Raw genomic sequence first — 23,547 nt, 5'->3', positions numbered from 1 at the left:
AATAAAATAAAATCTGCCGTCTCGTCCCATCTATTTACAAAGAATACCAGTTGTGAACAGTATGCTAATAAGAAATCCGTATGACAATTCAATATGTACAACGCATCAAACTTCATCTAGACACCACGAGCATGTCAATATGACTTTATGACCGAGCACTAGGCCATACCCAACATCACAACATCAAACTGCAACTGCCTGCTGGTGCTAGCTTCCTCGCCGATGGTGATGTTGCTAGTGCTAGTGCTAGCTTCGATAGCCTCTGGAGCACTTCTGCATTCGATTGCACCTGCTGCGCTGTCATTTCGAGTGGTAGCTTCTTCATTAGCATTTGATTTTTTTTATTTTTATGAAGAAGTGGTTAATTGTTTTTATAGCTCTTTTTGCCATTGTGAGCAGGTTGGCTAGTTGTAGCTTGTTGAGCACTGAGCAGTAGCCTACAGTCAGATCTCATTTTTTTCGACGGACGAGTTGTGCCATTAGTGGATTATGAATATATAAATATTTTTAAAGGTAGCCTAGTTTAAGTAATAAATACACTTTTAAAATTAACGATGATCTAACACAAACTGGTACAAACCACAAGTATGTATTTAATAATTGTGTTAATTAGTAAAAAAAAAAAGTTTTTTTTTTTTTTTTAAGAATCTGAGCAGAGTTGGGCTGTCCAATCAGGGGGGGCACTTGCCCCCCCTGCCCCCCCTATAAAATCGCCAATGACTGCAGCAGTCTGCTTTGGATTGTAGAGAGGAGTGTTGCTGGGCTAGGTCACACCTGAAGGATTTGACTGGCTCCAGTGGTTATCACATTTCCATTGTACTGTATTAATCACACCCATCACTACAAACATCACAAAGCAATTAAAAATGGCATAGAAACATAAAATGCTCTTGTATTGAAACTAATGTATGTTTGCTGGAAAACAATAACAGGTTAGAAACGCTTGGTACAATTCCAATCTATAATTGCCTGGTGGATCTTTGTAAAGGAATTTCAGAGAGCACAGAACAGTATTCACAGATTAATGTGCAGAGAAACAGGTGGGTAAATACATTCCAAACCTTTTGATGCTTCTTATGCAAACCCGTGATTAGATATGAAAGAAAGACATACTGTACCACAGAAATAAAATGCTAAATACATGTCAATTAGCTGAGACAATTCTTCACAAACTAGAAAAGTGATATCCTCAATACTCTTGACGTCCTCCTGCAGGGAGGTGTGTTTTTGTACTCATACAAACTTCTGACAATTGTAGTTATACAGTATGTGTAGTTATACGTCATATAAGTCTGTCAAAGAAACAGAATATGTATACTGTATGTCATGGGTGTGATGAAATGGAATTCTATGTAACATTGTTACATAGAATGCAACACAGCACAATGTAGTGAAATACAAGGAGTTGGTGAGCAAGGTGGTAGGGTTGGGGAGGGTGAAAAAGCATTGTGCATGTAATCCATGCTTCCCGCGTTTAAGATCAGTGTTTCCCATGGTGGACACCACCCAAGAACAACATTTTCACTAACCCTAACTATAAACCACATGCCTCATCCCTAAGCCTAACGGTTTTAGTTAACCAGGGATTTGTCCTGATGGTCCGATGACCGAAAGTTTGGATTAAAGCAACTATGAGGACTTTTTGACTGGTTACAAAACAGTCTCATTTTAATACTGATGCCTCTACATTACCTACATTAGCAAATGCGGCCATCAGCGAGAAGATTGGCTGTTTCTATGTGGATAATCTACAGATATCTGCTTGGCTGGTCGGGTTGTCCAGAACATCCAGAGGACGAAACTATTTATGTACCTCATCCTGACAAGTATGTCTTTTTGCTGGCTTCCTAAAGCCTTCTGTACACTGTACGACTGAAAAAATCTTAGATCGGGCATCCCTTCCCACTATACGACCGAGACCATACGACGTGTGTATTCACACTATACGATTTCTGTCAGCCCCGATTACACCCACAATTCATCTTGGCTGAACTTCTACTTGTACGTGATCTGTGATCTACGCCGAAAATATCTGACATGCCAGATATTTTGGCGGGAGGTCGTAGCCTTGTTGTAGATCGTTGTAGCAATGAATCGCAGATCGTACACCTTCTCACACTGTGCAACTTGCGAGTCCCGATTTTGCATACGATGAGCTACGATTGTCTGCGACAACCCACGACCACCTTACGACCTCAGAATCATGGGTTTTATCACACAGTGTACATGCGGCTTAAACGAATGCTGGGCTAGGCAAGATATCTTTATGACCAGAAGCGGTGGTGCTCATAGAAATGTAGTCGTCTTTCCAGGAAAACACTACCACTTTTGTCCACAGCTGCCGCTAAAAGCAACACAGACTGAAAAACTCCTTGAAGCTGCTTTAAAAGAAACTTGCATGGACCTACAGTAGGTGTGCTGAAGATTATTTTATTATTATGAATTATTATTATTATTATTTATTAAACCTAACATAACCATTACCTTATGTAAATTGTGTCCGGAAAGATATTGTAGGTGTGAGGATTGTGTTTCCTAGTGAACTTCCTAGTGTCTCCTGTGGAAGTGGACCCCCTCAGTGCATGTTTGAAATACATTGCAAAAGAGAGTTGAAAGATGAGTTTGTCTTATTAGGTAACATAATACTATTGTTTAATTAAAAATCCCTACATGGATATAGATGTTATAAAGAACAGACAAATCAATTTGAGGAGGAGTGATATCGAAGATTTAAGAGCATGGATTGTTCATACTGTATTGGATTAATTAACCTTAAGTACCCTTGCTGTGTAATATACTCCCTATTGCCAAGTCACCCCAAGCAATGATGCTCGAATAAAAGCACTCATTCCATGGCAGCTCTGTGGAAAATCTCAAGCATTGGTGCAACCAACTCACTTTAAAACTAGATTGCTGATTAGTTCTGCTCCGAGAGCAGATTTAAATGTAAAATTACTAGGCTCACTGATTTATGAAGAGGACTATAAGGTCAGCTAATATATGTCATATTGGCTGTGGGACAAGTCTATTAAGAGGCAGGCTTTAATTATTTCGTAAAACATAAATCTCCTTTTAACCCAGGAACACACTTTCACTAATAGCTATTTGAGACTTAAACTCTATTAAGAAAATTAATTTCTTGTATTTCCCCCACATATTAATATAAGTCAATTATATGCACCAATTCAGTGTCAATTATATGCACCTGCCTCAGCAATTTAGGTGAAATCAGTAGAAAGCAAAATGTTATATTTCTATTTCTTTATTTAATTGCTAAATAAGTTAGTTATTGATATGATTAAAAAAAGGAAGAAAATCATTCCATTTCATTGGGGGATTATTTTTATGTAGTGTACTTTAGGTTTGTTCTTTCTTATGGCTTCATTCTATTGTCTGCAGGGAAGGGCTCAATTTAAGCCTACACCACTGAAGTTAAGGTAATCAACAGACAGCTTGACTCAATCACTTGCAAAAGTTCCATCCAGATGGGCTCATTGGTGTGCTTTTGGTCGTTCCAATCCAGGAACCATGGAATAGCAACAAAAGCTGAGTGGCACCATCTCTTACTTTCATCTAAAGGCAGGACAGTAGGTGAGATAAAAGCCCCAGAAAGCTCCGAAAATTGTGAGCCAGAAGGAACAAAGTGAAGTGGAGCATTGAACATCTAAGGTGCTGAATTAATTCTCAAAAGTGTATTTTTGACATCATTTTGGATTGAGATAAAAGCGGTTGTAATAAGAGGCAATACTGGTCGTGCTAAGCCATTTCACACACAAGCACGCACTCATCCACACACACACACACACACACACACACACACACGAGCACGCATGTATGCACACAGACACACACACACAGACACACACACACACACACACACACAGTGGCAAAATCCAACATGCCCCCACTCTTCATAGCCAGAAAGACAGCAAAGGAAGTATTGTTGCAAAACAGCCCGAGGAGCCAAGCAGAAAGCATTCTTACAGCATGATACAGCTGGTGCCCATAGAGAAGGGGGACACAGTGGGGGACTTGACCAAAAGCATGCTCCTCTGAGCACACAGCTGTGCACATGTGCTTTTTTGGTTCAAAAGAGAGCATAAAAGCATGCGGTCGGCCTTCAAGGGGCATCTCTGATAATTCACATTTCAAATAGAAAAAAGAGTTACAAAGAGTACAAGCAGCTTTGTGCGCTTTGGCAATGACTTGCTCAAACACATTGTCAAACAACTAAAACACATCTATGAAAAAAAACAAATGAGAGGAAAAAACCCACAATACATACTACACAAAAGCATATTAAACATAACCATAATTAATGAGCCTTTGGATAAGAAAGCAACGCTCTATCCAGGACCATTAGCATCCATTATTGTAAAACTGGGATGACACAACAATGATCCAGATTACCCTGATGATCACATCCCAGACATATGAACATTTTAAATGTCAGCATGACTTATCATACTTCAATAAGGCTGTCCAACCATAACCATGCAATTCATCACACCCACACCCCTCCATGAAGCGGATTTGCTTCTCTGCTTAGCCAAGGTAGTGGGAGTAGGGGGAAGAGATGGGTAAAGGGGAGGCTAAATCCTTCTTCACTGGATAGGAGGATGCCCACAAATAAGACATGCATTTAATGGCCTACAGCATTAATGCTGCTCTCAGATGTCACATTGATACACTTGTGCACTGTCTGAGTTAGTTGTGCAGCTACATTCAAAATACAATTGCGGTACAGCAGTAGTAATTATGCCTTTTTCTGTGATTTTTGTAAGCTATTTCAACAACGTTTCGAGTTCATTTGCAAAAACAGATACGTCCGTTGTCATAGATTTTGATCAATTTCAATCAAATAACATCAAATATCAATCTACAGTTGGGTTGTTTTGATTAAGTAAAGAAAACTCTTCTTTACTTATTCAAAACAACCCAACTGCAATTTGATTGATATTTGATTGAAAAAAAGATTTATCAAAATGGACATATCTGTTATTGCAAATGAACTGTTCCCTTCTTTGTACCACAGAGTCAAGTTCCACAGCAGGCTGTGCAGAGCAAACACATCTTTGATGTTCATGATCCGATGGAGCTGTTTCAAGGTAACGTTGAGTTCTACTTCCCATGAAGTCAGAAACCTTCCCCCTAGGCTCAACATCGCTTATTCTATTTATACTAAAGGTTCCTTTTTACACAGTAAATGTGGCTCATCTAATTCTAACTGGTTTGCACCCAGTACATTCACTTCTGCCAGTATTTGTAAAGACATTTGCTTCAAAAAACAAACAAACCACATTTAAGTGGCAGACAAAATGTACAAACATCGCCCATCCTTAATTATAGATGTACCCTGTACTGTACCTTAGTTAGACATGCTGCTGTATTATGCATATGAAGAGCTGAAGCTGGTAATATAGCCATTAGCTATTTACACTTCATTAACTCCAGCTACTGTACACTCTCTACACACAATTACAACAGCTGGAGAGGAGTCTTCAGGTTTTATTTGCATTTAAACGAGGTATTCATGTTCATCATCTAGGGCTTGATGTCTACCCTATAGTGAAACGTTGATTTTACCACCAAATCAAAAGCTGAGATAAAAGAAACAAAGATGTTAGATTGTATCTTCTCTATCTTAGTTTGCTCAACAAAACTAAACAAGATACTGTATGATGGTTTAGAGGAAAGTTTTAATCGATCCACATTTTCATTTCTAATGCCAACAGACACATGTGACAAGCCAACACAACCTATTAATCAGTATGAATTATAGGTGTACATCTTTTACATAATCACTGATACAGAATCAATAGAAATACTAATCAAGGGCAGCCGGTATTGAGTGAGGAGGCCCTCTATCCATCAGTTATCCTGGCCTCGGGAGCCACAGAGCAGGAGCAAACTCCTCATCGGGAGGAGCGCCATCCATCAGAAGTTGAGGAGAGGGAGGGGACTGCTGGATGGAGTGACCCTGAAGGCCCATAGAAGACTTACAGTAGACTAATCAAACATTCGTAGAGAATCTTTCATATAGGGGAAATAAAATGTCTGTACAGTATACTCTGTCAACCATACAGTAGTCAGATGAGTTATTGGCCAAATTTTAAATAATAAAATGAATACCTCAAGAGGGTACCTGTATACCGTTTCCAATTCTACTACTGGACAAACACACACATACTAAATGCAAGCATTTAAAAAAAAAAATGATTTCACCTTTATTTATCCTGGGGAACCCATTGAGACCAAGGTCTCATTTTCGACGGTGCCCTGGTTACATAACATTAAAAACAGCAACATATACTGTACAAAAGTCAACAACATATACAAACAAACAACAACATACACAGAAGGCAACACTATTTAAAACACACACAAGACTCGGCTTTATAGTCCAGTAGCTTATTTTTAGAAGCACCCAAGGTGAGGCATCCATTTTGAAAGATTCCTGGAACTCATTCCATACCCTGGGAGCACCATAACTGAGGGCTGTCTTTCCTAATTCAGTGTTGTGTAATGGAAATAAATCTGATCGAAAGTAAAGGATTTGCCAAGGTTCGCTCAAAGAGGTTAAGTTTATCAAGCTGTTTCAAGGTGGTGGGGGCAGCATGCATATACTGTAAATGACGTCACCATAATCAAGCACTGACAGGAATGTAGACTGCACTAAGAGCTTCCTATTCTCACACGAGAAGCAGGCTCTATTTCTATAAAAGAACCCAAGCTTTGCTTTCAGCTTTTTTGGTAACTCCTCTACAGTACATGCTTTTTAAAGGATAACTTTTCATCTATGAAAATACCCAGATATTTAAAGGAGGGCTCTCTTTCAACGGCAGTACCATCCAAAGAGCAGATTTTGCAACAGTATCCTGCAGTGTATGGTATCTAGTGAATATCTTTTTTTTTTTTTTTTTTGCAGCATTCAGGACACGTTTAAGCTCTAGTAGTGAGAGCTGGAAGTAGTTGAAAGCTCAGACAGTGCTTCCCCTAGTGATGGAGCAGATGTGTTAAGAACTGTATCATCTGCGGAGTAATGTACCTTACAACCTGAGGCAATGATTATATTATTTATGTATAAAGTGAAGAGTAAGGGCTCTAAGATAGAACCCTGTGGCACTCCTTTAGTGACTTCCAGAGGCGTAGATTGCAAAGACTCAGCACAATACGTTGTGTCCTACTCGAGAGATAGCTTTCAAAACAGTGGCCGGCGTTTTGATCCAGGCTGACTTAGGCCAGACTTTCTAGCAAAAGTAGGTGGTTCACTGTATCAAAGGCCTTTGGCAGATCAATGAATATGGCAGCACAGTGCTGACCACTGTCAAGAGCACAAACAATATTGTTTATAACAAGGGATGCTGTTGAGACAGTGCTGTGCCCAGATCTAAAACCAGATTGATAAGTGAAACATTATGTTTGAGGAGCGCTTCTGGTGTGATGCCACAGGTGCTCAGGAAAAAGGGGAAAATATAAGGCTAATGAAAAGAGAAAGTGTCCTGGCACACATGTGGTCTCTTTAAAAAGCTTTTATTAAGAGTGGCTAGGGCATATTAAAAAACACCAACGCGTTTCAGCCAGTTGGCCTTCATCAGGGTGTTCAAGCAAACAGAGACAGACAAAGGAACAGGAAGTGCCTAAGAAGCATCATCTAGGTAGATGCAGAGGGTGATTGATACGTTTTAAGAAGGCAATTTCTGCTCAGGAAAGAGTTAAGCTTGATGTTCACCAACGACTCAAGGGTCTTGGCTAGACAAGATAGCTTGGACATTGGACGGTAATTATTTTAGGTCTCTGCAGTCTCCCCCTTTATTGAGTGGAAACACAAAAGCAGTTTTACAGGTTTTTGGTACAACTCCTGAGCTAAGTGAAAGATTAAAACTATGTGTTATGGGCCTAGCTATAACTGAGGCAGCTGCCCTCAGTAGGCCTGGATTCAGAAGATCAGAACCTGTAGATTTTTTTGGGTCTATCTTCAGTAGGGAGTCACCCACTTCTGATTGTATTTAAAGAGAAACTACCGGGGCTTATGTCAATTGGGAGCCTAGGGGCTGGATTGCTTGACTCATTCTGGTTATCCTGTCCTAGCTACTGTAGTTAGCAATATCCATTGGGTTTAGCTTATCAAATAGATGACCTGCAGTGATAAAGTGATCATTAAAAACATTACAGATATCAGCCTTGTCACTTATAGCACCAGAGCCAGTTAAAATATCCTGGGGAAGTGTCGGGGTGGAGCTGTTTGTCATGGATTTGATTGCTTTCCAGAATTTAGCTGGATTACTGTACCAGCACTTGGGTATAGTGAATTTAAATAGTATGCTGATTTTGCTTCCCTGGCAATAGTAGTGCACCTGTTTCTCAGCTGCCTGAACAAAATCCAGTCAGACTCAACTCGGCTTTTCCTAGCCTTTGCCCATGCAGTCTCTCTTTGTGATGATTTCTGATAGTTCCTGTGAAAACCACACGGTGTGTCTGTCCTTTACCCATAGTCTCCTGAAGGGGGTGTGTTTATCAGCTATAGTGTTAAAAGTGTAAAGACTCCACTGGAGACATACTTCTGAGGCATGTTGGTAAGTATGATGTCAATCAGAGTGGATTTGGAGCTATCTTTTACATTGAGGCGTGTGGGTTTGGTTATTGAGTCAGACTTAGATTTGTGCACATATCTTTAAAATGGTCTGACGCAGGTTTTTCCCAATCAGGGTTAATGTCCATAATAATCAATTCTGCACCTGTAAAGCGAAAGAAAGTGGCAGCTTAATTGTCACTGGCACAAGGAGGGGCTGAGGGTGGCCTATACGCCCCTAAAACTGTCAGCTGGCTCTTGGCTCCACGATTCACTGACAGAGCCAGACATTCAAATTCTTTTGGACTAGAAGTTGCCAATAACACAGACACTGGGAAACATGCTTTGACATAGATGGCAACACCACCAGCTTTGCCCTTTCTGTCTGCTATAAACAGATTAAAATCACCTATACTGACATCAGAATCTGAGATTTCTTTTTTTAGCCAGGACTCAGAGATAACTAAAATGTCTGGATTGGCCTGTTGGATCAGACTATTAACGAAGGCCATATTGGGGGCTAGACTTCTCACATTGATGTGAAGCAGCCTGAGTCCATCTCTAGATTTAAAGACTGGAGCAGAATCTAGGGGAGGAGGCTCCACTGATATCTCTGGATTGCTAGGAGAAGCATGTATAACATCTCCTCCAACTGGAAGCATTGCTCATCTACTTTGATATACATTTCTGTCTATAATTGTCTCTCTGTCAACGGTGGCCCATACTCTATATCTCATGGGCATGGGAGTGGAAAGATGAACATCTAATCATTGTAATGCCTGAGTGGGAGAGGCAGGAATCAACAGATTCAACATCAGATGATTTGCATACAGCTAAGCAAACACAGCACATTTTGTCAATCAGGATGGATCTACAGTACTTTGCAGTAGAAATGGTTCTTGGAAAAAATGATAACTCCATGAATACTAACTTAAGGTAAGATAAACATGAGTGTTCCTGAAAATGGAAAAGGAATGTTTGAGGGAGTGAACAGTAAACAGTTTCTCACGTCATTCTCTACAAAGATTTCCACCTTTACACATTCACTGCAGTTGACTAAACCATGAACATACATATTGTTAACACACCAATGTGCTCTGGAAAGATTATGCATGGGGGACATGATTGAGACACTATCAATGCCTCTTTAATTAAAAACACTAACTACAGCCAGAACTCAATTACTGAATTATGAGGCAGCTTGTTCTTCAGACAACAGCAATGATTTGCCTAGGAACATTACTTTCATTTCATATACAGTAGGACTGGGTCTAATCACAAGGCTTACCTTATCAATACAATTATGCACCCTCATTGAGGCGATATGGTAAAATCATATCTTCTGTAAGTACTGCTGCCACTATCTCTGCTTCATTGTTCTTGCTCTGTTATCTAAGCCTGCAAGGTCAAACTAGCACATACAGTATAGCATAGTCATGAGGCATATTCCTATTATCACTAAATAGGCAACTTTCATTACTTTTATTTTCTGGAGAAAATGGTATTGATTGATACATATTGTGATATAATTAATTTTGAGAGCAATACAATAATTTATTAATGGAATTTGCACATGGACGGAATGCATTATTGATTTTAAGTGTTTTAAGTCAACACGGCCTATTTCACTCACCCAAGAAAGCAAATACACATATCACAGAATGCATTTCAACAATATAAGCCCAAAATAAAACATAGCATTGTATTTTTTTATTTTACAACTACATTTTTCAAATAATGTACTGTAAACAGAAAGGTGTACAGTACAGTATATCTTAGAACATAGTCAGGGAGTGAGGCTACAAAGTTGACATGAAGCAGAGAGCCATAAGTAAATTGCTGGATCCACTCTTAAATAATATCAGCTGCCCTTTAAATTATTCTCTTGAACCCGCACCATTCAATCACCGAAAGGAGTTAATTAAGCTATACCAACAGTAATAAAGAAGATGGATGACACCCAGTCACAGATGCATGCCCTTACTATGTGACAACTCCTGGAGGCTGGTAAGGTCAGACCAAGACAATTGATGGAACTGTCACCATATCGCCCTATGATGATCGTGGCGTTCCCCCACAGAATCAGATTGTTCCTGCCTGAGGGTGACTCTGCACCAGGCCTGGGGAAAAAACGAATGGCCGGGGAGAGATGCGGTGGCCTTGTTCCAAACATGAGGCATCAGAATTCAATCTGAGGCGGCGATCACTCATTCGCTGTCAATGTCGTCATTTATGCTTGTCCAGTAACTGGCAGGCCAATGAGTACTGAGTTAGTCTGACTCTAGGAAAATGGCCAAATGAAGCCCAGACCATATACAACACCATGCATCTTTGAATGTCTGTCCTATCCTAGCCTGGACCAACTGTAGGTGTTTCTTGTTTGTAGTTTTTGTGGTTTCATGTTTCAGGCATATCAGGGATTAGGATCTGCCCCCTGCCAGCAAAAGGACTCTTAAGTCACAGCACTGGGAGCAGCAGCTCCCCAGGGAGATGCTTCCATGTTGATCATTTTATCAGGAGGGGCACAGGACACTATCACAAGTTCCACTGACATTTATGTCACATCCCTTCACACTGCTGGATGGTATAGTTTGATCAGAACAGGAAAAGAAGATAGTTAGTGACTTACATGCAAAGGTTAGGCTGGCCTCTCGGCTGACAATGGTCCCAAAAGAGTTGGAGGCGAGGCACTGATATGTTCCAGCATCCTGGTCTTTGTTCAGTTGGCTGATGCGGAGGTTGCCTCCAGACAGGCTGTAGTGAGTGCCTGTTTTAGGAGTGATTACTGTGCCATTCAGTTTCCACCTTCAAAACAAGAAAATAAATTGGATTATAAACAAAACAAAAAACAGGACAATACCTCATCTACTGTGATTTTAAGGTTGTAAAGAGAGGGGGAATTTTGCCTTCATTTGATTAATTCATTTTCAACATGAGGACAAAGGGCCAAGAGGGAGCTCAAATCATGCTCCTCAGTTTAGTGGTAATCTAAGTAGTGAGCCGCATTGATGCCCAGCACACTATGAGCAAAAACGACTTTACTCTCCAAGAATACATCGCATTCCAGGTCATCCATCTTGTTAGGCACCTAGTCAAATAGCATATAAATGCAGCTTAATCATTGTGGAGCAGCAATTAAAACTAATTGGTGCAACCTGAATTCAGCACTTTGCATGCTATGCCGTGCTACACAATTATCAGTGGTGTTAGAGGTGATCAGCAAAAGATATAATTCACTTATAATGGCAGTAGATTCCTCAATCCCTCCAAAAAGAGGAGACCTTATTATAACAAATCAGGCTGTGTAGAAAATCAATACTGGTAAATTCCAGTTATGGAGGCGTGAACCTATAACTTACACATAATGCCATGACACCTAGAAGCTGTGATGCATTTATCAGATTATCTGTGATGTCCAGTTAAAAAAACTGAGAAAGGCATTTCACAGATGAGTGCGAACGATAAGTACCCCTAATCACTTTATTGGAAATAAAACGCATATGGTGATTAAGGTCCAGGGTGATTAGTTGTTGATTTTTTTTTTTCCCGGAGAGAGGATCGATTGATTGTCTCTATGGATTCCAAACAGGATGGATTTGTCAGAGGGTTCTCTACAATAGCTCCATTGGTTTATTCTGCCTCCGTTTAAATATGAAGGCACCGTGTTCTCTGTACTGCTTAATTAACCACACGATTATGATGATTTTTTTCCATCTAAATAGGAGAACAATATGTTTAGAATATATACAGTACATGCACTGTATATGGGATCAGATTTGTAGATGTTTAATAGATTTTGTGTATAGAAGATGCTTGTGTGATACAACGGTCTCCTAAACCCCATAGTGCTTGTGGGCCTATTGTTTGAACAATGTCCGCACAGACCTTTTACGTACACTGTACTGTATATAGACTATGGTCAGTGGACACTTTTATATTCTTTAAGCCAGCCAGACGTGAGTGCCTGATCTCTAGAGCCTTGTTATCAAACCCCATAGAGAGTCCACAGTCACATAGTCTCCCAAGAATAATACATACAGTACTATCCAGGCAAGAAAAACAAGAACGGTCATTAATATTTAACTACACAGTGAGCATTACTAAGAATTTCAGAGAACATTGATTTGATGGAACGAGAGGAGCCTCTAAACGGAATGGTGGAAACCCAGGAGAAGTGGCCGGCATCAACCCTCACATCGAACAGGAATATCATAGGCTGTTTGTAAGCAATGCAGGGCAATTGAGTGACCCATCCACATAATGTACTCAGTGAAGGAAAAATGTGAACATAAAATACTGACAGTTCATTATATAAATTATTCTACTGACAGTTCATTCATTTAATGTGTTGCCTGAGACATTGGTGAAGATAACAAAATCGAGCAAGAGAAATGTCTCATAAATGACACATAAGTGTGGTAAAAGTTGTGGGAAATTGAGGGCGATCACTGTCAAACTATCAATATACAGTAGGACCCCACTTATCCGAACCCAACGGGACCGAAGGTCGTTCGTATCTCTGAAATGTCCGGATGACTGAAACTTATGTTAAAATGCACCAAATTCAATAAGTGGTATACTGTACTTGTTTCATATATACTCATAATAGACCAATAAATACCCTTAATTACTTGTGAAAATGCATCAAAATTGCAATCAAATAGCCAACTAAACTCATATAGCCTAGCCTATAATAGACCTACAGAAGCCTATAATAAAATAACAGAATTTCCACTTGAGTGCGTGCTTTGATCAAATACAGTACTTTATTCTCAAATGAGGCCTACGCTGCATCGATAGGCTACTGTATTCGCAGAACAAAATGGTATAGCCTAAGAACAACCCAACATTAGAACAATTAGAGCAAATGATAATCAATAAATAAATAAATGAAATGACAGACAAGTTGTCGTGTCTCTAAGTCAACCGATGTAGGCTAACGTGGGCTGTAGGCTATTATTTAACAAATACAGTAGGTCTAGTAGGCTAATCTACATGCCCACAACACGTCTGTGTTCCTGAAGTCCATTAACTCGGAACAAAAAATGACTCGATGCTGCTTCAGGTTGCTGACGCGCTTTCTGGCTACCAAGGAATGCAGCTCTCGCGCAGCAGACTCGTTTGCGTTTTGCGCTCGACATTAGAGTAACAAAGAAATGAAACGTGACAGTAGGCTACAGCCTACAGGCAACATGTAGGTCTACATACAGTTCTGTTTTTTTCACAGTAGGATACAGTACTGTAATGAAAATCCCACCAGTAACCAGATAGCAGGCAAAAAAAAAGTTTTTTAAGCCTGTCCGGTAGACCGGGAGGTTCGGATCTCTGAAGTTCGGATGAGTGGGGTCCTACTGTACTATGCACTTTCACACTCAAACTATCAATATGCTGTACACTTTAATACTCAAATGTTTTAGAGGACTAATGCACACCATTAAATATGTCAGGCAAAAACAAATTAAAAGTTAGCCTTAGGACTGTCAGTGTCCATTTGAGACAAAATGGTACGGTACAGTATAGTGCTACATGATGAAAAATGTGACAGCTACATGTAGCTTTGCCTGATGAGAAAACACTTAATTTCACAGCTTCACAGGCAGTATAGATATACTGTACTGTACTGTGCATTACACATGTCAGCACCTAATCCATTATGTGCAAATACTGTACATATCCTCCTGACATTATTGTTTTGAATTCCTGAGCTAATATCACACATTTGATTAATTCAACAATATATCAAATCAAGTACATGTAAATGTTGCAGATAATGTGATATTCCTATTTGCTATCAATCATTCTAGAGGGGAACAACGGAACAGCAGCTCCATTTGTTAAACACATGCTTTATGCAGTCATGTTCCAGCATGCAGTGGCATTATACAATGCCATCTGGCTTATGAGTTTGTAGAATGTTTGGCAGTCTGTTCCTTTTCTTGAGCCTTCTGGCTGCTGCTGCTTACTCTGGAAATCATAGAAAAGGCCATGGAGAACACCATTTCCTCAGTGTGGACTTAAAATATTTAAAGAGTTTACATCTCCTGTGGGTGTATGCTGTTTAATGTAAAACATTTTAGGTTGACCAGTCACAGGATGCGATTATGTGATGCGCCGTTAATGAACATTGAACATGATTTAGTTGGCAGCTGCCCATGAGAAGACAGCTTGGGCCTGTACAGCGACCTTGACAGGAAACAGCTGATTAGGTCAGCTAAGCTGGCTCGAGCTCAAGTATTAAATGTACCAATCCTTCTAAATCTCACTCTAGCAATTTCAGTGACTGAACATGATTGATTTGAACCTCATAGTTGCCAGAGATACAACATACAGTCAGCCAAACTGCAATACTTCATCCTACCACGTGGTGAGAGCAACAACGACGGTGGCAGCAGCGGTAAATATTAATATTACAACCCGCAACCACGAGGGGCAGTAGAGCACTGCTACAGGGGCAGTAAACTGCTACAGCAGGGGTCTCAAACTCCAGGCCCGTGGGCCATTTCCGGCCTGCCCCACCCCTCCATCCAGCCCTGGACATGATGTCAGAAATATTATGTATACAAAATCCATGCACACGGCGCCGGCCGGCAGGCAGGCCTACAATGCAAAATTCAAGTCGCTCAAACGTGGGGCGAAATGCTGTTATTGTGCGCAGCACGTGAGATGAACGCTGTCACAGGTGCAATCAATCCGCACGCAACTATGAACTATGAGCGGAATGCAGCTAGCCACCGAGCGGCTGTTTTCATGGTTAACTAACGTTAGGCCCACAGACAGTTTCAAGAAAGATGGACATTGCAGTATTTTTTGTGGAGTTCAATGGAAATGCTACCTGCCTGATATGTAAGAAAACAGTTGCCATTCTAAAGGAATATAATGTCAAGCATTATTCATTATTAAACATGGAGAACAGTGTGAGTCATAGGGAGACGAGCGGAACGAGCCACACAGCTGAGAGGCCTGACGCCTCAGCAGTCTTTCAAGAGAAGTGTCTAGCAAGAAATAGAATAGTAGCCTAGTCTACAAATGTATTCAAGTGTCTGGCAAGAAATGGAAACAAACTTGAACTTTAATAAATGCAAGTAGGTTTACAGTAGTGATGCATCTTCAGCTAAAATAGAATAAAGTACAAATGTAGGCTATTCAAGATAAAATAAACGTTAGGAAAAAAAGATTTGCACTAACTGTTAAAATATATTAAAATGTATAGAAACCAGTTTGAATTTGTATAATGAAAATATTAGTTATGGAATAGTCTCGCAAGTGACTTGTGAGTCTAGTTATGGAAATGAAAAATTACATTTTCAGAAGTATTGCACTTTCTTATAGTTACAGTAGTAGTACTTGAAGTTGACATTGAAGTGGCCCTCCTATGAGTTGATGATACCAGCAGTGGCCCCAAGCCAATTTGAGTTTGAGACCCCTGTGCTACAGTGTAGTAGGCTACTAGGCTTCTCTGACAAGCTGGTTGCCGTCGCTTATAATGTAGGCTATGTTTCTCAGTTTGACCGGTCTGAACTGCACACTGTTTTTTGGATTAGCTACAGCAGAGACAGTAGCCTATATGAAATTGGTTATTTGAGGGGATTTCTTGTATTTGAGGGGAAATATTGTATTTTACCGTGTGTTGCTATGTTAGATAGGCTTTTGACCCTCTTTTATTTGTGTTTTTACCTTTTTTTTTGGCGGTGTTGTTGTACTATTCTATTGTTGTACTATTGTCACTTTTACTGCGTTGGTATGTGTGTGAAGCACTTTGTGATCCCTATCTGTGAAAGGTACTATACAAATAAACTTATTATTATATCATTTTACCAACTGATCAGACTTCATTCATTCTATAGATTCAAATCCATAATCTCAGAAATCCCTCATTTTCAACCCCTATTTTCAACGATCAGTCAGAGTAAAGATCATTAAATATACAATCAATAAATAGCACTAAACTAGGGAGGACTATTTCATTTCAACCTGTATTTACCAAGGCATGCCCAATCACGGCTGCCCAAGTGGCACGATCGTTAGTGTAGCAGACTTGTAACATAAGGCTCACGGGTTCAACTCCCTGTCCTACCATTTGATGCTTAAGTGTAGTACCTTTAGAATTCACCTTTCGATACACTAATGAACCGCACAGGGAAGGAAATGGAGAAAATGATAGCACTCTTTACACTGCATGTGAAATGTTAGATTTGATTCTAGATTTGGGCCAGCAACATGTTGTTACACATACTCTACAGTGATAAAGCATATCTACAGTAAATAGGGACACTTATGGTGTTGACAATTCAAGAATGTGATAGGCTATAATACAATACTGAATATCTTTATTTTCAGACAGCATTTGAAGCATTGCAGTCGGTTTGAAACCAGATACAACATGACCTGAACCTGCTGAAGATAATGAACTACAACCATATTATCCCACATTACCATCATATTTCTGTTCACATTACAGGAGTTTAAAGCTTTAACAGCTCTTATCTTTTTTGCTGACCCCATCTTTTTTTCTTATCTCTTCCATTCCTGCACATATAACATCAAAGGATTGATCTAGAAGACGGTTGTACTGTGTTTTATGTGGCTATGGTATAAAGTGGGTAAGGTGGTTGGCTCCTTCGCACTCACCGATAAAGTGGAGGTGGACTTCCCTGGGCCTCACAGCTGAACACCACCTCCCTGTTCTTCTCAAGAGAGTCCACAGGGAACACAATGCTGCCAGGCTGCTTGGTGAATACAGGACTCTGCAGGACATCGTTTCCTACAGGGCAGAAGGAAAAGACAACACACTCCACTTACACTCGGACACCAAACTAGCTTGTGAAACAGGCAATTAGTCAGAGAGTCCAAACAGGCCAGCCCTAGTAAACCATTAGAGGAGCAAACCACAAGCAGAGAAAACATATCAATTAATTCAATCTGTCACAGCAGCATGGCACAGAAAAGAATTATTTGAGGTGAGACGTGTCTTCAGAAGCTATTAAGGTGGTAATGGGATAGCTCCTGATTTATACTGAACAACAGTCAGGAAAGCGTTTTCATTTGCCTTTTGTCAACATGCGTCCTATTTTCTGAGTGCTACTGGAATAGTAGTGTCCCTGCAGACGTCAAAGCAATTAGTTGTGTGGTTAGCGTTCCTAAGCTGTGGTTTTGTATGCTCTGCGTGGAATGACACACACAACGGAAGTCTCCATTACTCCATGGTCAGCTGTGCATCCAATTGACTGTCTGTGCATGACACAAAAGCCTTTAGTGTCAGTAAGCCATGGGAATTAAGTTACATACTTCGTAACCGTTTTTACCTTCGGCCTAGGATGTGATTGGATGTGATTCAAGGGTTACGCACCACATTACCCCTTCCATCTCAAGGCATTTTCACAGTGGGTGCGAGTGACAACCCGTATGGAAATACAAGTGCACGGTAAACAGGTTGTCCCCCCCCCTCCCCACCCATGGTGCATGTTCCTTTGTAATAGTGAAGGAGTTGAAATGTGACATTTTATTTGTGAATATGAATATATGAAATGTTTTAAGTGTTATTCATTTTTGGGGGATAGTATTTAATTCCCAGAGCTCTAAACTAAAAAATGTGTGAAAAGTACAGTAGGAAGACCTAAGCACTTTCTTTCAATTATGTAAATCCAAAACACAAATTACTCCTCAATTGCCCAGCAAAGACACAGCCAGACCAGCCAAAGACCAATCAGTTTTTTGTTAGCAAAAACAGTCATGCTGTTCCATTTGTGAAATGTCCAACTATTTGCAGCTAAATCAAATGATTCAGTGTGATAAACAGTATAGTATCATCTATGTATACACATATTATGTAGCCTCTAACCATAGCGTTTCATTGGCACCCCGAAAACTCGGTCGTAAGCGTGAGCGTCAGAGCACATACCCGAACAACTATCATGGAAGTAGAGAGCTCTGCAATCGATTCCACAATCAAATCTACATAGACCAAATGAACAGTAGATTATCATACCATTTTATTGCATGGCCTGTTTTCAATTTTATTTTTACATTGCTTTCATTATGTTTTTTTTCTTACAGAACGTTAAAATTATATCTAGCTTCCTAGGCGCACGTGGAAAAAAACAGCTCACTAACTCGTACGTATGATATACTAACTTGTACGTACGAGATAGCTAACTCGTATGTACGAGATAGCTAACTTGTACATATGACAGAGGACGTTTGTCCATTGAGGTAGAGGAGGACAGTCCTCCTCAGTTTTTGGAGAGAAGAGAGGGATTCGTTCCCTCACTCCCTATTCCCTATATAGGGTTCACTATGTAGTGAACTACCTAGGGTATGGTTTAAGGAGTATTCGGACACTACACCGAACGTCACAAAAATGCGTCGGTCATTCGTGTGATGCAGGCGGATGCGCCCTCGTGTAAACAAACAAGTCTAACAGGGAGCATTCACGCTGCAGGTTGAGATGAGCTCACTCAGGTGGTATCGGATTTGCTTTTGTGTGTTCATTTTGAATGTTAAATCCCAAATAAAGTGTTGAAATTTAAATTCTAATCATGTGCATGTGTGGTTTTTCTACTTTGGTCCTTTCTGTTAATTGCAAGATGTAACGTTGGCTATAGCCGCGCTACCTAGCTATATGAAGCGCACGATCAACTAACATGTTTACAAACATTACATGTTTACGATTTAGCTCCGCAAGCTAGAGTTCCTTCAGTTTATACACGAAAGTTGCCGCCGCCATCCTCCGTCCTTCTGAAAACATCATTGCTTATCGATATTGCCTATGATACAATGCCCACTAGTGGACAGAATGTGCACAACTTTATTTTAATACCTAGGTAGGTCTTTCTGTAAGAATTTAATGGTAAAAATATTATTAATAATAATTCGAATATATTCGAATATTATTATTAATAAATAAACGAACTTCGAATATGATTTTGGGGCAAAAGTCCCAGCCCTACCCCTAATCCAAAACATTTTTCATATATCACCTATAGACGTGGACATAGGGACAGTAGCGTATCTAGCTTATATGCCACCCTGGGCGCCCCGCTGGGGCGGACGCGCTTTACAGAGATGAATTCCATATTGGTCGTGTGGTCGGCTGGTCTAGCTGAATATTTTGTAATCATTGATCCACTCACCTCGCGGCTTCGAATCCAGGCTGGAATGTTTTTGACTTAGAACGATAGTTAGTTATTCAGCTTTAGATTGCTGTTTTCGCTAACAATATTATCTTAGCTCTCTATGCATTTAAAACAAATATTTAACTAATTTGAAGCATTAAAAAGAGCCTGTGACTAAATCTCCAATGTCCATTGGATCCTCGAACTGTCTGCAAAACCTTGCATCTCAACCCCGCCTCCATCACACCCAGCAGAGCTGAACGTTAACAAGGCTGAGGAGTGACGAGGTGATTTCGTCTCAGGTAAATAGCTCAATAAAATGTGTAATTAGCCCTAGGTTGGAAACTCAGTTAAAACTATGCAGTTTATACTAATGGTAATGTTTGCAGAGGAGACTAGCATAGCAATCTGATGTCTAGACTACGTTAGCTAGCTAGCTGCTATACTGTACTTTATCAATGCTGTTTCAATAATGGACAGTTTTAACTGCGTTTTCTAATATGTATTACTGTAGATGAAGTAGGGATTGATCTAGCTAGCGACAGAAAGGCTATGAATAATTTGATCATTTCTTGTCACATCACAATCGCTTGAAGTTCTTTTCATAAATTATTTTAATCACTTATTTCACTATCAACTTTTGAATAAATGCTTACATTTTAGACCAAACTAAAAATATGATGGGCCTATATGCCAGCTCTAGATACATCTTAATTAGAACAGACCACTCCACTTACACATTCAACAACTGTACATGCTGGCAACATGCATCATGGTGGGGATGACAGGTTCACTGTGTGCTTGTTGATTTATGAAGAATCTGACTTACTGCATATAGATCGGCCACCATTATACATACAATGAAGCAGGTATAAAACCAGGTATAAAACCATATTCTGTTCACTTAAGATCTCACATAAAGAGGACAACATGCTGTATGTCCTAATATATTTGTACCGTAAACTGTTCACTTTCATAATAAAGATCTGTTAAGAGACACAAGACAGTACAACAATTCTTACAGTATATATCTTTACCATAGATAAATCAGAGGGATATGACTTTATGTTTGTGGGATACTTTGCACAAACATACGTGCACAAAAGCAAATTGTGTTTTATTAAGGATAATTGCGGGATTGCTTAAGTGAGCAGTGTTATTGACAGGCAGCTGCGGTGCACATTGCTGTAACAATGGAAATCCAGGCCACGTATTTCCACCCAAAATAGAAAAGCTTTTTAGCAGCTGGAGGTATCAGTATTACGTTGTGCAATAAATAACAAAGCTGTCCAGAAGGGGATCTTTCAAATAGGATCAAAGTGTTTTTTTCAAACCATATACCTGTTGAAAACCTAACAGGATTTACAGGCCTCTGTAACATTATTTGTGTGAATTCCAAATTAACCAAGTATGTTTGGAGTTTCAAGTTGCAAGACTGATTGTAAATGACATGGACTCAAAACACATGTAAACAGATTTGAGGTAAAAATTCTCCATCACTTACACTTTTCCAGTATTACCATAATGGTATGACATGACAATGACAGACAAGTTGGTAGAGGAAAATACTGTACTGTTCAGTTAAACCAGATATGACTGAACCGGTAAAAGTAGGCCAACATACTGAACACACAAGTACAAGTCCCAGTTGGCCTCACATGCCTGTGATAGACTGAAAATGATATCTCATTACAGAAGATAAGTACTATAATGCAGCACGATTCATCTGTATGCTACAAAATGTTTGTACTTTGCTGTTTCTTGCACTTTTACTTAAAGTGGCACAGAAACGGACGTTTGAGATAACTAACTTCCGTAGTTTGACATATTTCCGATGCAAACGAGCTATGAGGGTGGGACATAATGTTTAGAGAATTTGATTGGAACATTGACAAGTGGACGGGTTTTAAGAACTTTAGACAGATTCGATAGAAGGATAGCGTTGATTGACGGGTGGATGTTGTGAGATTATATGTCTAAAATCTAAGGTTCCTGTTGTCGTAATTGCACATGACCTACCGTTTTCCAGGAAGTAAGAAATTATATACTTTGAAATAAGATTACAACAAAAGTAAATTTTTTTAATTTTTTGGGCAAACATCGTTGAATAGGTGAACACTATGACCAATTATGTGAACCAAAATGGGACAGAATGCTTTTTTCATTTCTGTGCGACTTTAAGCACTACAATAGGTTAGGCTCTTAGATGCTTGTTTAGAAAGAAATGCAATTACAGTACGAGTTCTGGTGAGTAGAAGTATACTTGACTACCTATTTGAATGCACTTATTGTAAGTAGCTATAGATAAAAGCATCTGCTAAATGACCGTAATGTAATGTAATAATGTATGGGACGTGACAGGCGAAACAAGCCAGGGGAAACCACTGGGGTAAAGCTGCAGGCAGGGAGCCCCATCACACTGAAACCTCTGTGCTTTCCCATTGGTGGATGGTGGAAGCATTCATAATTTGACAATCACATAATGGTCTGCATTTCTCATGAGAAATACAGGGTACTTGAAAAGGACAGATGTTCTGAATATTCCTCAACAATAGGAGTGCGCACTGAAATAGGGATAACATTCTCTCACTTTTATGTAAAAGTTAAATCTAAACCAGTTCAATGGTGAAAATGTCTGGGTATGGGAATACATTAGGTCATTTTCAAGATGTTAAAGATGGCATAATCATTTCAATAGTGTGTGAATAATGGAATATATACATCTATATTGTAGGAACAACTGGAATATGTATCTACTGTATATTACAGGAACAAGCAACATTTTGTTCACTATCCCCTCATTGTTTTGGCATTTCAGCTGACATAATTGGACTTGTTTTGTTTCCACTCTGACAGAGGCGTCAGCAGAGTCCTCACAGGGAAGACTGAATTCCCCTGTGAAGTGACAGACCAGTATCCATGTCTAAGGATACATGATGTAACATGAGCAGATAATACAGTGATGTGGGAACAATGAACAATGGTAAACAACAGACCCGATTGTCCGCCTGTCGATGCACTACAGAATTTAACTTTAAGGTATTGCGTATGTGAGTGAAATATCATTCTCATTTCGGAATGCCAACATATGCCCAGCCAGCTCTAATAAGCTTACATTGGTCAAATTTGAATTAGCTTGCATCATAAAAAGTCCAATGGCAACTAGACATGCTGGGAACAAAAACACCCTGAGAAACATCCCACCACCACCACTCACACTGCGACCATGAGTCACAGTGTCTTTCTCTTCACAAAGTTGGCATCTTCCGTTTAGAAAATAATATATTTATAATAATAATAATAATAATAATAATAACAATAATAATTAAAGCTGCAAGCAGCCTCTATAGGGGCCAAGTGCAATAAACGCATTAAAGCATGCCCCTCTACAACTGTACTAAGTCTGGGTAATGTCTGCATGGCAGTTAGGCTTAGTTTCAAGTCTGTAAGTCATACGGGGCATGAGATATACCCGTTCAAACTTTGCGAATTAGAACAGTTCCTATAGCACCACCATCTGGCCAATCGATGCAATATTTCTTGGAGCCTAGTTTTCCAAGGTGGGTGAGATATGTGACAAATGTAAAAACTTTTGACCAATCACACACAGAGTTAGCTGTCAGAATAATAATAGGGAATCCTACCAATAACAATAGGGTCCTCGCCCTTTCAGGGCTTGGCCGCTAATTAAAGTTGCAAGCAGCCTCTATAGGGGCCAAGCGCAATAAACGCATCAAAGCATGCCCCTCTACAACTGTACTAAGTCTGGGAAATGTTTGCATGGCAGTTAGGCTTAAACCGGAAATTAGCTCTCTAGCACCCCCATTTGGTTAGATTGGGCCAATAATTGAGGAGTCCCTTTCT

The 23,547-nt window shown here is 39.8% G+C and overlaps 1 protein-coding gene across 1 annotated transcript in view; it reads right to left on the bottom strand.

Moving 5' to 3' along the window:
• The window catches only part of cntn4 (contactin 4), a gene marked incomplete at its 3' end in the record, with an annotated part of 86,974 nt that overhangs the window by 52,265 nt on the left and 11,162 nt on the right, over positions 1-23,547 (bottom strand). The window contains exons 2-3 of the mRNA XM_084441531.1: positions 17,201-17,333; positions 11,202-11,377 (exon numbers count right to left, since the gene is read on the bottom strand). Coding sequence (XP_084297657.1) covers positions 11,202-11,377; positions 17,201-17,333 — 309 coding nt within the window. The remainder of the gene's footprint in view (positions 1-11,201; positions 11,378-17,200; positions 17,334-23,547) is intronic.

The sequence above is a fragment of the Borostomias antarcticus genome (assembly GCF_949987555.1).
Source record: "Borostomias antarcticus genome assembly, chromosome: 7".
Taxonomy (NCBI): domain Eukaryota; kingdom Metazoa; phylum Chordata; class Actinopteri; order Stomiiformes; family Stomiidae; genus Borostomias; species Borostomias antarcticus.
This window is presented reverse-complemented; position numbering and strand designations above follow the sequence as displayed.